The sequence below is a fragment of the Ischnura elegans genome, chromosome 7 (assembly GCF_921293095.1).
Source record: "Ischnura elegans chromosome 7, ioIscEleg1.1, whole genome shotgun sequence".
Taxonomy (NCBI): Eukaryota; Metazoa; Arthropoda; class Insecta; order Odonata; family Coenagrionidae; genus Ischnura; species Ischnura elegans.
In genome coordinates, this window is record NC_060252.1 from 104,112,256 (window position 1) to 104,128,129 (window position 15,874).

Consider the following 15,874-nt stretch of genomic DNA (forward strand, 5'->3'; position numbering starts at 1 on the left):
GAATATTATGTTATCTAAATGAAAAATCAAAATACAATCTTCTAACTGGATCTATCGTAGTAGGTACTTCTCATCCAACTAACTTTTAATTTTACGTAAAACATATTTAGTTTTTCTCATTCAAAATTAATTATCCTAATCTTTCATTGGTCATGATATTATATATTATATGAATACGCGATAAATATAATCGATAAACGCCGCTGCGTCAAGGTTACCTACTTATACTCCTTGCCCAACGAATGTTGCACTTCCAAACAGCACCAAGGGAGATTTCGGGATACAGGGGCGCAGCCAAGAATTAAGGCTGGGGGGGTTTAGGTGCAAACAATACCGGGGTGTTTGGGGGTGTGGAATACCCACCAGGATAAGCGGTAGGTGCGAGATTAATAAATTGCAGAATTTTAAAGATAAATGGTTCAAAATGGTGAGTTTTACGGCTTTATGAGGTATACTTTATTAATCCTTACACTATTCTATTAGTAACATCAATCCAATTAAGTAAAATGGATTAAACTTAAGCATTTCTCTGAGCTCTGGGGGGGGGGGGGTTTAACCCCCAAAAGCCCCCCTCGCTGCGCCACTGTCGGGATACGCTTGGAAAATATAGGCTACTGCATAGACTCGAATTCGAGCCTTCAGATTGGGGAAAGATCATCACTAACCTGGCGTGTACCACTTAGGTAAGCCTTGCTTTGTTTGATGAAGTGGGCCAGGGGCGATCTGCCCATGTCGGATCGCCGTGGGCCCAGAGGTAAGGGACCCCCACAACGCTCGCGTCTTTCGTAAAACGTACGTGAAAGATGTAATTAAAATGACTCAGATTACTTCAGTCAAAGTATTTTGCAATTATAAAGTTGTTTAAGTTATACAAAGGTGAATGAAACCAACATTTTAACCCATTAACTACCATGATCCCCAAATGGGGACCCGGTACTTTAAACCAGAGTCCTCTGGATTGTTGATAATACACCACATTGATAATAAAATGTTCCTACTACATCAATACTGAATGTATTATAATTTATAACTACCGAAAATGCAACGGGAGTCGCGTATTCATGAAAAAACTTGGTTTATATCAGTTTCCCCCATAAGGCTCTATAGAGACGGAAGAACTAAAATGGCGGATTTTTCAATTCCCATAGTGGAAGTGTATGGAACGACTCGACCCTATGAGGGAGTAGTGTAGAGAACTGCGACCCAGAGGACTCTGCTTTAAACTACATAGCAGCGCCACCTGTGACCAATACATAGGAACAGGACCTTCGCGTCTTCCAACAGGATATCGTTAAAATTGATTGTTTGAGGCGTAACTTGGTGAAAGCGATTCATTATTAAATTAAAAAGAAGAACTTTCACGACCATGGTTTCAACGTTAGACGTCCTGATGATGACGTCTAATGTTGAAACCATGGTCGTGAATAAATATTGATATGAAAGCACAAAGTTCTTCTTTTTAATTTAAGGATGTCGTTAGTGAAAGGAGACATGAAGTGATCACGTGCATGCATTGATATGTGCACACGAGCTCTTTCCGCTCAGAGGTCTCCGTTTTTTGGTCGTAGAGGGACAAGGTGACTTTTGACAGCATAAAAGACGTTGTTCGCCGTGGCTATCCTCCAACTGGGTCGATTTTTCTTCACTCCTGGTTAGTATACAATAGTATAGTCGACGTTTTGTATTGCCATTGTGCGTCACTTGGGAACAATGGACACAAACAGTGGCGCAGCGAGGGGTGGTTTTGGGGGATAAACCCTCCCCCCTCCAGAGCTCAGAGAAATTTTTAAGTTCAATCCATTTTACTTAATTGGATTGAGTCCACCAGTTCCACCTTTCAAACGACTGCATCAAGAAATTTATTGGAGTTCTTCTCTTCGCCGGGTATCATTCTCTCCCTCAAGAACAAATATGCTGGTGTCAAGATGAGGATATGGATGTCCAATGTGTGAGAAAATGCATGCGTCAGAACAGGTACCTGGAAATCAAGCGGTATCTCCTTATCAGCGACAACTCTGACTCACAAAGTATTGCACCACAGGAACGAGATAAGCTCTTCAAGATTCGTCCAATATAATCGACCAACTGAACGAGAAGTTCGTGCAGTTTGGCGTGTTCTCAGAAAACGTGAGTATTGACGAACAAATGGTTCGATACTGCTGGCATCATTATCTGACACAGTTCATTCCCTCGTTAGACCACGTTTGGAATACGCTGCCAGTGTTTGGGACCCTCATGAAAAAGGCTTAATAACAGAGTTAGAACGCGTGCAAAGAAGAGCTGCCAGGTACGTGAAAAATCGTTACGAGAGTCAGATGTTAGTGCTACTGACCTCTTAGATAAACTCGGATGGGAGTCTCTGTCGGACCGTAGATTTAAAAATTGACTAAACCTTTTAGATACATTAAAAAGCAGTGTCTTTTCTGACGAAGTTAACCATATCTTACGGACGTCAACATACTACGGAAGATCAGATCATATAAATAAAATAAGAGAGATAGATTGTAGAACAGACAGATGTCATTTGTCATTAGAATGTCATTTTTTCCACGATCAATAAGAGATTATAACGGCAGCGATAAAACTCATAAATAGATTGCATGGCTTGTGGTGTAGCCAACTAACCTATGTAAAACTTAATGCATGTTTCTTAATTTTATTATTATTTCTAACAGCATATAGTAGTATAATTTGTTAGTATGCGCGACGTTTTTTGTACTGAGTGGTGTGCATGTTTGAGTCCAATAGGGTGGTTTCCTATTATTTTTTTATTGCCTAAATCGAAAGATTATTACTCCTGGAGTACGTATTTCACGCTTTTATATTTTTAAATGACTATATCTATTTTTCGCGATTAAATGAAAAGTGAAAATTTCCAAGCGTGCGAAAACGCGACGCTTAAGTATGAATGTCGGGAAGTCTCCTCGCGTGACGTATTTCTGGTTCCCCCTCCCGCCCTGCGAGGTGACCTTGAGGCGAGGCTTAGCGCTGATACGACGCAGGCTGCTAGCGGCTAGCCTAGTACCCTGCTGGCTGGTAGCTCTTGGCTTAAATAAGGATTATTAATAACTTATCAAACGAGGAAAACTTTCCGACCTTAGCCAGTTTTAATAAGTGATTGTTAAGACATGTTTCCCTGAGCTCTGCGCCTCATGCATGCAATGGTAACCTCAGACGACGTATAACTCCTATCTTCTCGTATAGAAACTAGGTCCCTGTGACGTCACGTGGAGTGGCATCGCATGGGCGCCAATCTGGCCCTTTTCAAATGAGGATAAAAATGGACCATTGCCATTCGTCTAACCCGGTATTTCTAAAACAAAATAATTTGTATATTATGAATACACTATTGGTGGGTAACGAATCGCAATCAATGCCTTTCGTTTTCTTTGATGAAGGAAACCACCCTATTGCATGCTGGTGATTGATCACCCCCTGCCAAACACCCTAGAGGTGGCTCGCGGGGTATTGTGTAGATGTAGATAGATGTAGATGCGTGGTAAGCCCGTAAGGTTTGGATTCAAGCAATGGGCGATTTGCTACTCAGAAACTGGCTATTTTTATTACATGCAAGTGTATGAAGGTAAAGAGAGGAAGATGATCCGACCGTGATGGGAATCGGATCATCTGTTGTCCTGGAGATGATTTCGATTTTAGAAACACCAGAAGCTCACAAGGTTTACTTTGACAATTTCTTCACCGGATTCGCTCTCATGAAATATCTCGCAGATCGTGGAGTCTGAGCAACAGGAACAGCTCGATACAACAGAATGAACAATTGCGCAATTGCAACAGACAAAGAGATGAAGAAAAAAGACAGAGGAGCATATGACTACAGATTTGACATGACACATGAAATTTTGGCTGTCACGTGGAACGACAACAGTTGTGTGAGGATGCTGTCAAACCATGACTCCACTCAGCCTTTTTCACAGGTAACACGATGGAGTAGAAGTGAGAAGAAAGATGTTCTTGTCCCGCAACCAAAACTGATCGCGGAATATAACAGGCATATGGGAGGAGTGGGCAAGATGGACTGGAACGTCCAAAAATATAGAATCAGAATGCGAAGGAAAAAATGGTACTTCCCTTTGCTTACTAATGTCATTGACGTCTCAGTGGTCAACGCCCACGCTCTGTATTGTCTCGTAAATGATCAAATTCCTCTGCTGGATTTCAGAAGAATGATTTCCAGAGCTTACCTTGCTCTGTCTTCGCCAATATCTGATCCAAAGAGAGCTGGAAGGAAATCTTTCGCGAAGTCGTCAATGAAGCGTGTTCCTGTAGACATCAGAACGTCTGGAAATCCCCGCATCGAACGCACCGAAATGGGTGAACAGAGGAAATGTGCAGTGTGTAAGAAAAATGCAAGGAAACAATGCCGTGGATGCGATGTCGGACTACATGTGGAGTGCTTTCAAGATTGGCATCAAATCTAGAAGGTATGTGCCATGATCCCCATTTGGGGATCGGACTAAAACAGCTATTTTTGAACAAAATGGTGGTCGTGAGATTCAAAATGCGTGTTTTTCCTAACTATTGGGATGTAGACGGAAACAAATAAAGTAAAAAAAGATAAAAAACAAATTTGGCAGTTAATGGGTTGAGAAAACTATAACAACACTGTATCAGTTTTTTAAATTATTTACTTCAAAAAATATTTTAGTTACATGTCTGACACTAATATCATTTTTCGTGGGTTTCGTCCTGATTTTCCTTTCAGACTTATGAGATTTATGCTTCTGGGGAGGGAGGGGGAGTCAGCTGCCCCCTCTGCCCCTCGCTGCAGATACGCCCATGGCTTCAGACCTTTCGCTGTGGACAGTATTTCATTGCTTGCACTGCTGTGATATAAACGCCACAAAGGAACCACATCGTTAGTCGGCCTATCACACCGCGAGGCCCGCAAAGATTCGTCTCCTATCATGGGGTTGGTTCCGAAATTTGATTCCGAGCGCGGGAACCGCGGTCTAGCCGTCTTATCTTCATCTTCTGACTACCGGGGAGTTACGTCACTCCTTCCCACCCTTTTAAGGCAATTCTTTCTTAAGAGTGTCAGTAAGAAATATCCGCCGATAATTTCTGCAACCGACTGCGAGAAGGGTGCCTGGGTGAGGCTGCAGTTGGGAGATCAGCTGAATAACCTCCTGTGTAACACAGTCGCCAGAAAACATGGGAGAAACTCAAACCGAAGGTTAGCTTTCTTTAACATTTCTTCTCTTTTACTTTCATTCTCCTTTTTCTTAGGTCCCCCGCTGGGGGAATATCTCCATTTCTGTCGACGTTTTGACCACTGTTCTAATAAATCGTTGAGAAATCCTAATGATATAATTACTATTACATTATATTTATCACCGCGTTATTTTTCAACATGGAACTAGTTTTTATATTTATTAATTGCCGTTCAGGATGTTTGAGGAGGAATCTTCCATACTTCAGGCGGTGTAATGGGGACAATTTTATGCATTTTTTGTCCTACAAACATGGGGTCGCAAGTCCGTCGTTATTGAGCTATGGCAACACAAATATTTTTTGGATGCACTTTGCAGTTACCATCAAAACGGTTTTTCTTGTGTATCCTGCCTTTTCGATATTTTATTTAATACTATGGATGTTTTAAGGACATTAAATAATGAAGGTTGGACGAAAATGTGCGATTATATTTGTCTACAACAATTGAGGGGGTCAGAAGTTAAGGGGTACAAGTGATTTTTTTCTAAACAGAGTTAGGTACAGAAATTAGGTGAAGAAAACAAACGAGATCAAATAGATATTTAGTACTGCATTTGATTGTCTACTCGATGTTAGCACAGAACAGAGGCTCACTCGTATCCCTTGGCCCTCCACGTTTTGTATATTTTTTCTATCAATTTGTGTACCTAACTCTGTTTAGAAAAAAGTCACTTGTCTCCCTAGAATTCTCACCCCCTCAATTAACCTTTGAGATTAATAAAACGAGAGTTTTGAGCGAGTATCAAAAATGCGATTGTGCAATTTCACCCCGTGTTATATTAATAATAAGATGAATCATTGCAGTTAACTAATATGGGCTTGTTTGAGAAACCATTGAAAAATATTTAAGTATTCTTTTTAATGATAAACTTGTCGCTCACTATGAATTCCCACGAGGTATTGAAGTGATCTGAAACTGTGTTCTCAAAATAGCTATATTTTTACAAAATGTTAAAAATTCTGCAATAGTGAATATTGAAATAAAGCGAGGAATGCTTATTTTTAAGTTACATTTGATGCGATAAAACCATTTACTACACGATAATTTTCCATAATTTCTAAGTAATTAGAGCTTTTAAATACATCCATTTTATTTTGAAAGTTTCTGTATAATATGATGATCTTTAGAAACAAAAGCAGCATGAACTTAACGTAATATGAAATTTGCATTATAAGACGTTCAAAAAACGGTAGTTGCTGTGTGAATATGAGAATATGCGTAGTTTTTATCAATGCATTACATTTTGGCTGAAGAAAACCGGTTGTTAAAATGAAAAAAAAAACTTCAGTGAAAGATGTAGCCTTGAAAGTCATATTTCGAACATGGCGGGTCTTTTGGGTAGTGATATCGATTTGTATCGATTGCGATTGTGTCGCTTCATCAGTACGCTTGACTCGCTTTGTTGCGCTGAGTGGCTCTCGATTGTTGCGATTGTTGCCAACGTTGCCAATCGTACCGGTGCTGCGATATCGGCGTGCGGGAAGCCGTTCCAGAATTTTCCAATTATCAGTATTTCTGCTGTCAAGGTTTCTTGGCTGCTCAAGCCCAACAAAGCCCAAGCCGGTTGCTTTATTCGTGGGCAATAACTGGAGTAATCATATTTATTTAGTCTGGAACATAAAATAGATTTTAACCTGGCAATTTTCTGTTGTTGAATCGAATCTCGGGAGGTAAGAAAGTGTGAGCTACTTATGAAGCCTGTGGCAATTGTTCGACTTTTATGACATACAGGTCAATTATTGAGTTTCCTATTGTTGACATAGATTAATGTTCTTTATTTTAGCCGTTAATTGAACGGCAAATAATCTTTAGGTTCTCTCTGTCTCTACTGTTAACATCAAGTGCCTTTAATTACCTCATTCTTGTTATATTCAGTGCTCAGGGTTCCTCCGGAGCTCTAATTGCCCATGTGATCAAGGATATGTATGAATTGTGTGATACTTAAATTAATTTTTATGCTTTTCACGATGAGATTAATCTCATCGCGAAAAGAAATCTCAAGAAATTTCTTGTCAGTGTGATCAATCCATCACTCATTTGGAATGAATTCATCTTTTACATTTTGATGATACTTCGTCTGCGTTCTTTTCAACCACATATGCATTCATTTTCATGGATGCATGCCGTAAATTGTGTTATTAACGAGGTTAAGACCTCTTGGACTCTGCATGCATGCAAGTATAGTATCCGTAATTATTTCACGTGGTGTTAAATGCACGAATGCCCGAAGTTGCCTTTCTGGGACGGAAGAATTGATAAATAACATAAAATTGTATTAGTGATTGTGCATTTTAAGCCTTCGTTGGTATTTACAATGTATTGCGGAATTATACTTGAATGCATTTTCAGGAAGTGCTGTAGATATTTTGAACGTCAGTATCAGAAACTTCCACGAATCGGGAATTATAGCTTTGAAGGGAATGTGTCATGCAACTTGACCCCATATTGTTATAAGTTAAACTTTGTTTATTTTTTGTTTTTGTCTCTCTTTTCTTTACTGATGGTGGATACGATATGTCATTTTATAAATTTGTTGCCAATCGTACCGGTGCTGCGATATCCGCGTGCGGGAAGCCGTTCCAGAATTTTCCATTTCTCTGTATTTCTGCTGTCAAGGGTTCTTGGCTGATAAGCCCGAGCCGTTTTCTTTTATCGTGGTCATCACGCTCTTTGAAACGATCAATGCTATGCTAATGTTTCATTGTGTGACTGTTGGTGGTTTATTAAGGTTTCTGTTGGTATATCTGTTGACTGTTTAAGTGGACGGGATCGATTCTTATCAGATTGATATTAAGGAAACTGTTTGGTTTTTGGAAATATTACTTAATTCTTTTATGACGACCATGTGACGTATTATTGTGATTTGGGAAATTACCTTTAAGGTTTCTGAAGTCTCAATGGCTGTTGTTATGCCTTTAATTTTAGACAGAGGTAGTTATAGTATTAAAAATTGGCTAAATTGTTGTTTGGTACTTCTCAGACTCAGGAGCAGGTTATGGGTTCCTACAAAACTTTAATAGAAACTAGCTTTGATTACAATGGTAGCATTTATCATTTCTCATAATACAATTTTAAAAAAATGTCTGGCAGTCAGTGGCCACGAATTTGCTGCACTCGTGTTTTTTAATGAACAAGGTGTAGTTACTGCTAAGGTTAAGGTACTGCTAAAAACTTGTAAAAAAACCATTTTACGTAATTATCCTGTGAAGCTGTAACTTGAAGTTGTGAAAAACCATATTAATGCCCTATGTATATGTAGTATGCAATTTCTGATTACAGCATGATGACCTTATTGTAGTTTGTTGTGTTCCAGAGCTTATTAGCGATGAAATTTTTGCTGGTGGGTTGTTAATGTTTACGCTTGTATTTATTTTCCTTAGAAATGACTGTGGAAGGAATGGATGTTGAATCCCAGGAGAAGCAGCCCTATGTTGCTGGAAGCAATGCTGTGGATGTTACTCCAAACCAGGATGGAGGAATACTTAAAGAAATTATAACGGAGGGAACCGGCGAAAAAACTCCAGCAAATGGAAATAAAATATTTGTTCATTATGTGGGAACATTAACTGATGGTACAAAGTTCGACTCTAGCCGTGACCGAGGAACACCATTTGAATTCATTCTGGGGAAAGGTAATCTGAATTAATTAATGCTTCATTAATAATTAAAAGTTCTTAATTTTCCATTGCAGTCAATCTTGCTTTCATTCCACTTTTACGTTCAACTTTATTGGTAACCTGTTGTAGTTCCATTTAGTAATCGCATAATTCCATGCACTTTTCCCAGGGAGTGTAATTAAATCATGGGATATTGGAGTTGCAACGATGAAAAAGGGAGAAAAATCAGTATTTACGTGCAAATCAGAATATGCCTACGGCAGCAGTGGCAGTCCACCGAAAATACCCCCAGATGCAACCCTAATTTTTGAGGCAAGTTTCTTGGTTTCCCTACTGTCAGGTTCTTGACAGGTCTGAAATCACCATATATTTATATTAATCTAATAATTTAATTTTCCTTGTTGGTTGACTACTCATCGTTACCTATTCCTCTCGATTAACAGAATTTTATTTTTTCTCTCAAGTTATTTTTATTCCCTTGCAGATAGAATTGCTTGACTGGCAAGGTGAGGACCTTAGTCCAAAGAAGGATGGTGGTATCATTAGAGAGCAAATTGTGAAAGGAGAGGGCTACAGTACACCCAATGATGGAGCACTTGTGGAGGGTAAGAAAATACCCCCATGTTTTGCCTAATTCTTTTTTAGACCTCTAAAAGTGAACTGTGGTTCAAAAATGTTTTTAAAACATAGTAGTACCACTTAAGCTCTGTTAAGACACATGCACAGTTAAGGTATTATGCTGGATTTACATGGATGCAGTACCGAATGAAGTGTATTCACTTGCCACGCAAAGTTCTCGTGCAGAAGCGTCGGCAACAATAGCTGGTGTGTGAAATCCGTATGCTTTCTCTTAGTTTTTAAAGTATACCAGGACTAGCCGCGGTGATAACTTTAATGGGAGTCACCCGCAATGCATAATCGTGCGAAAGATCCACAGAGAAAAAATCATTCGCCTTGACCGGGATTCTCCAGCTGTGGCGCTGTGTGCACAATTTGGACTGCTTGTGGCATCATATGCTCAGCAGTCCAGCAACACCTTGTCCGGTAGTGTCCACAAATATCCACAGGGTAGAATGATGCCTCGGTAGCTTAACTGGCTAAAGCACTCGACCGGAAATCGGGGGATACGGGTTCGAATCCTGGTCAAGGCGAATGATTTTTTCTCTGTGGATCTTTTGCATGCTTTCTATTAGTGGAAAGCTGAATTAAGAGAATAATAAGCGATCCAAGCAAAGGCGTGAGATACTCATTGTCAATAGAAAATGGCATTTTGCTTATACAGTTATAATGTAAAGTATATTTTGCTTATGTTTGTTAAAATAATCTGATCACAGATGAATACCATAGCACTACAATGAAAGAAAATTATTAACTCAATGACTAAAGTATTTTATATATATCCCTCCTATTGTCGTTTAGCCTTGTGCATTTCTGAAGCCTGTTTTCATTCCCATTTTCCCTTACCAAAATCTCGGGAACTAAACTTCTAAATGAGTCATTGTAAAAAATATATAAATGACTAATAAATAACATAACTTTAAATGAAGAATCACTTATGACAGGGGAACTGACAAGCTGTATTCGCTTCATACCCCTTGGATTTTATCCTGAAAGGTAAATTGTGCTTATCTTAAGGTATATTAAGGCCTGTTTACACGATACTTTAACACGTACGAGTTAATGTACGTTTGCGTGAATGATTTTTGTGGACCGGAATGGAAAATGTACGAATGCATGAACCAAATTAGAACAGGTTATATTTTCTGTGCATGCATTTGCACAAGTTTGGTGGTGACACGGTGCATTTTGGCGTTCATTCTCGCATTCATACATTTAGACATTAACCCGTACGTGTTAATGTACCACGTAAACAGGTCTTTAGATATGTGCAACCGTTGGATAAAGCTGTCACGGGTTCCAGTATGTGAAATGTTTTATAGTATTCTTCGTTGCAATTTGCCAATGAAGTGAGAGGTCTTTTCTTGCCATCTCCTGAAGCAACATGTGTGCCTTACCCTGCTTAACCAGGAAAGATACATCTTGGTGATAAAAACAAGAAAACTAAACCCATTCAAATTGCCCAGAAAGCACCAGATCTTTTTTTCCATTCCCTGTTATCATTTCTGCATTTTTCATTTACCTTTATTAAACGGTTATACATTATTTTTATTCTTGTTAATATGGGTAACTTGTATTGGATTGCTTTTTTAAGCAAGGCAGACATATTACAGGGACAAAATAGGACTTCCTGCGAGAAATGAATCTAATAGGCATTCATTTTTAGGATATATTGATGTAGTTATGTTTCATAACAAATGGGTATGTAATCCCACAGAGACGTCAGTTTTCACTAAAGATAGCCCGATTTGAAACTCTACTAAACCCAGGCATATAAATCAGAGAGATGATTGGGGGTTCGAGTAATCATAAAAGTGAGGAGGAACAACATATCCGTCGTGCAACTAAGGACTGAGTGAACACCTTAATGGGGAGTGTAGACTCATCGAGCCAAAGCAGAACTTCAATTCTAAATTACAAGAGCGATGCAACAAAGAAAATGTAAGATAATATAATTTTTAAGATCACATCAACAAAATTGACAATAAATTATGAAAAGAAGAACTGAAACAAAATTATCAAGATCAAGATTTGAATCATAGATGTGTAAGATCATAGAATTTTATCTTTAGCAAGTATGTTTACAGTAATGCATGAGAAGAGATTATTAATTTATTGCCCTTAAATTACGACTTAAACTTACTGGTTAATTTTTAGTTAATATTTTGGATGTCAATAGGCAAAATTGGTTTCCTCTTAAAGGAAAGTTGGATTTGGGGTCGTGTAGTGAATGCATTTTACACTCTTATTTGATCTTAAATCCTTTTATATTTTTTCTCGATTTTTTACATTTAATACTTATTATATGCTGAGAGTTCTTTTTGGAAAAGAAATGAGAAGTGAGCATGGAGAGCTGGTAAGAGATATATTTTCTCGCCGATGAATGCATACAAGAATTAAACAGGATTTTTCTGAGGCTTTTTTAATCAATAAATCTACATCTATATAATACCCCGCAGGCCGCCTAAAAGGCGTGTGGCAGGGGGTGTTAGGACACCAGCCGTTTACAGCTAAAAAAAAAAGAAGTACTCTAACGAGGTTGGTACTAGCGTTTATTAAAGTCCTTTATGGTTCGGGGGAAAAACGAATTCCCATATGTATCCGTTCTGCAAAACATCTCTCTTAATTTATCGCTTCTATCAGACCTGGAAATATAGTGTGGCTCTAATATTATGTTCTCTGTGTCGCTCTTAAAGATATCCATTCTTAGTTGTTCAAGCAATCTAAGCCTAGCGCGCAGCCTCTGAGTCTCCAATGGCTCCCAGCCTAATTTGCTTAACATCTGGGTAACGCTGTCTGTACAACCATAGCAGTTTTTGACGAAACGCGCAGCCTTCCTTTGCATTTTATTTAGTTCGCGGATTAAGTCTTTCTGCACGGGATCCCATACGCTCGCTGCATATTCAAGGTGCGGTCGGACGAGAGCGAAATAGCACCTTTCTTTTACTTTCTCCTCCGAAAATCTTCCCACAATATGCTTGACGAATCCTAATTTCAGGGCTATGCTGCAAATATTCTTTATGTGTGTTCCCCACGTGAGGTTCGAGGTTATCGTAACTCCCAGGTATTTCACTTCGTCTGTTGCCTTTATGTTAATACCATCCACTGCATAAACATGGTTTGAGTTGGACAAATTCTGCAAGAAATGTACCGCCATGCATTTGCTCAGATTAAGTTCGAGTCCCCACTCTTGGCTCTACAAATGATCGTTGTTTAGGTCAGATGATAGAATTTCAGAGTGATCACTAATTTTGCGATAGATGACAGCGTCGTCAGCAAATAAACGTATTTTACTGCTAATGCGGGAGCAGAGATCACTAATGTGTATAATGAACAACAGGGGGCCGATTACGCTTCCTTGTGGAACACCTGATGTAACTTTTACAACATCAGAGCTAATTCCGTCAAGAACTACTTTTTGTTTACGATCACTGAGAAAGTCGCGTATCCAGTTTACAACTGTCTTGTTTAATCCGCATGACTGTAATTTTTATAAACGTTTGTCGTGAGGTACAGTGTCGAAAGCTTTCTTAAAATCTAGAAGTAGTGCGTCAACTTGTCTTTTTTATTCACCAGATTTTAAAACGTCGTGAAGAAAGAGCACGATCTGAGTTTCGCATGATCTACCTTTTCGGAATCCGTGCTGACAATCATGGAGGAAGTTACGTCTGTCCAAGAAAGTCATGATATTGCTAACAATGATATGCTCGAGTATCTTGCCTGTAATCGATGTTAATGAAATCGGACGGTAGTTGCCTGGGTCATGTCTGTCTCCCTTTTTGAATATGGGTGTAACGCTTGCAAGTTTCCAGTCTAGCGGTAACTTCCCTTCGGAAAGTGACTTCTTCAATATGATCTCTAAGTAAGGTGCGATCTGTGGAGCTAACACCTTGAGTTTTGTTGAGGGGATTCCCTCCGGACGCGGAGATTTACTATTCTTAAGCGATTGTACATAGTTGTTTAGTTATCCCATCACGTTGTATAGATATTTCTTCCATCGATTCGTCAGTATGTGGGATGTCTAAATTGAATTGAGTATCGTCAGTAGTGTATACACTTTCGAAGTGGGAATTTAAAGAGTTAGCTTTGTCAATATTTTCGGTGACAAGTTTACCATCTTTATCAAATAACGAATCTATGGTTGAATGTTTTCCCTGAAGCTCTCTGGCGTACTACCAAAATGATTTCGGATTTTCTTCGAGTAATTCTCAAAGTACTTTTTTCTTAAAATTTCGCATTACGAAATGAGTTGAAGCACAGTTAATCATGTAGAGGAAGGTAAAATATTTGAATTACTCTGCTGAAGGAGGAGTTAAAGGATATTTTTCGACTTCACTCATTATTTCCGTCAAAAAGTCTGATTCTATGGTACTCTTGTCGCAAAGAAATTATCTTTGCATTCTGACTTGTCATATTTTATTTGAGGCAAAACTTATTGTTTCTTTGTTTGAAGTTTTTTCCTCAAAATTTTTTGGAACTATTTATCTCAAATCTTTATATCTAATATTGTTTAAAGAAAGCCTTTTATCCAGGAACTGGTAGAAAAATTAGTGGTACATAATTCATAGTTTTCTATATAATGCTCTGATTTATGATAAACATAATGCATGGCATTTTAAATAATATTGTTTTGTCTACAAAATGCATGTTGCATCTTTCAGTTTTTGTTTGAAGATTTTTGTAGCTTCTTTTATGTAATAAAAAAGTCTAGTCTTGATAATGACAGTATAAATGTTGCAACTAGTAGACTGTTAAAATAAAAGTTTTTGGAATGATACTGAGTTTTGTTTCACCATGAAAATTCTTTTATCTATTTTGTAAGTTGCTTTCGGGAAATACTGTGTTGAAAACGCTCACAGTAGGAGGAGAGAAATCTTAAGTAAAAGATGTTTTCAACATAGCATTTCCCCAAAGGAACGTACGGGATGCTTGACGCATCCTCTGTTTATCTTCGAGAAAATTGCAACCAATTTGATGCAATTTATTTCACGTCAGTGCAATATTTTCACTTATTCAAATGCTTTGAATGTTAATTTAACCTTACAGTATTTATTTTTTGATTTACACTTGGCTCATCTCTGGTGTTCTTTAGTTCACATTATTGGTCGTCATGATGGTCGAGAGTTTGAGAACCGGGATGTGAAGTTCACAATAGGTGAAGGTGATGAGGAGGGAATTTTCCCTGGCCTGGAAAGAGCACTGGAAAAGTTCAAGAAGGGGGAGAAGTCCCTGCTCAAAATGAAACCACAGTATGCATTTAAAGACAAGGGACATGCCGAATATAACATTCCACCCAATGCAGAGGTTGAATATGAAGTGGAGCTGAAGAACTTCGAAAAGGTGGGTCAGTTAGTGTTAAGGTACCTCCTATATCAATAGTTTTCTTTAAGATCAGCAAACTATGATATCCAGTACATATCAAAGATTGTGTGTCTTGAATTTATGAAGTTGAGCACCTTGAATCTAGAATTCCCTAGTCCAGTAATACCCATTATGCGGCAATATTACCAAGGTATGCTTCATTGGAAACATAACTTTTGCTAAGTAATTGCATTTTTCTTTGCCTGTTGAAATTGTCCCCCACTCTTAACAATTTTACTCCATTGTATCTGTGGGCAAAGGGACACAGAGCTACTCTTATAACACCTGATGCAACTGTAAGTAGGTAGGGAAAACAATAAATCCAGGTTTTGACCAAGCAAAATGCAATAGACAGCCTTCTGGGTGATTTTTTTGCTTTCCTTCCCATTTAGATTAAAATCTTGAATCAAAGTACAATCATTAATGTTGAAATCATAGTTCAATTTTGTGGTGAACATGTATTTTATCGCTACGCTGGAAATCCCAATGTGTGGCTTCCACGTGCTCTAGTTGCTAATCTAATGGGGCCCCTGGCAGCCCATTGAGCAGCATACATATTGTCCTATTCTTACTTTGTGCATACCAACTCAAAAATGGCCCAAAGATTGAAGAAGATTCTAAGTTGCTGAGAGGGTGATCTTTCAGTGTTTTCTAGAGACTCTTTTAGTGCAGTGATGATTTGTTTTGAGACAGTAGAATTTGGTGGCATGCTGCCTCACATGTCTTGGTATCTATTGCATGAATTGGTCAATGTCAACAAGAATTCCTGAGTAAATTTTGAGAAATGTGTGTTATAATTTTGAGCAATTTATGTTGCTGCTTGAATGAGTAGTCAGTTTTTGTGGATCTTTGGTAAATATCTGCATTCCTCTCCTAGTCTCATACTCTATGTGCACTATCTCCTCCGTTCATTGCCATTTTATGCAACATTCTATGAAGTAAAGGAAAACTTACTTTGGTCAGACATTGTTTGCAATTGTGAAGTTTTGTAATGAGAATATTTTCAATGCCATTGTGTATGTATTTTGTCGGGATTGCAGAAAAC

At 38.4% G+C, this 15,874-nt stretch overlaps 1 protein-coding gene across 5 annotated transcripts in view; it reads left to right on the forward strand.

Moving 5' to 3' along the window:
* The first annotated feature begins 1,954 nt into the window (after positions 1-1,954).
* LOC124161895 (peptidyl-prolyl cis-trans isomerase FKBP4) overlaps positions 1,955-15,874 on the forward strand; it is a 31,847-nt gene continuing 17,927 nt past the window's right edge. The window contains exons 1-7 of one of the 5 annotated variants that reach the window (XM_046538153.1): positions 3,582-4,081; positions 4,181-4,442; positions 4,724-5,194; positions 8,614-8,865; positions 9,020-9,162; positions 9,335-9,455; positions 14,561-14,808. In XM_046538153.1, the coding sequence (XP_046394109.1) occupies positions 5,173-5,194; positions 8,614-8,865; positions 9,020-9,162; positions 9,335-9,455; positions 14,561-14,808 (786 nt within the window). In that variant the 5' untranslated portion in view covers positions 3,582-4,081; positions 4,181-4,442; positions 4,724-5,172. Of the gene's footprint in view, positions 2,128-3,581; positions 4,082-4,180; positions 4,443-4,723; positions 5,195-6,690; positions 6,904-7,022; positions 7,157-7,216; positions 7,408-8,613; positions 8,866-9,019; positions 9,163-9,334; positions 9,456-14,560; positions 14,809-15,874 lie in introns of those variants that run through there. The other 4 variants (XM_046538158.1, XM_046538154.1, XM_046538156.1 and 1 more) reach the window with 4 other exon arrangements.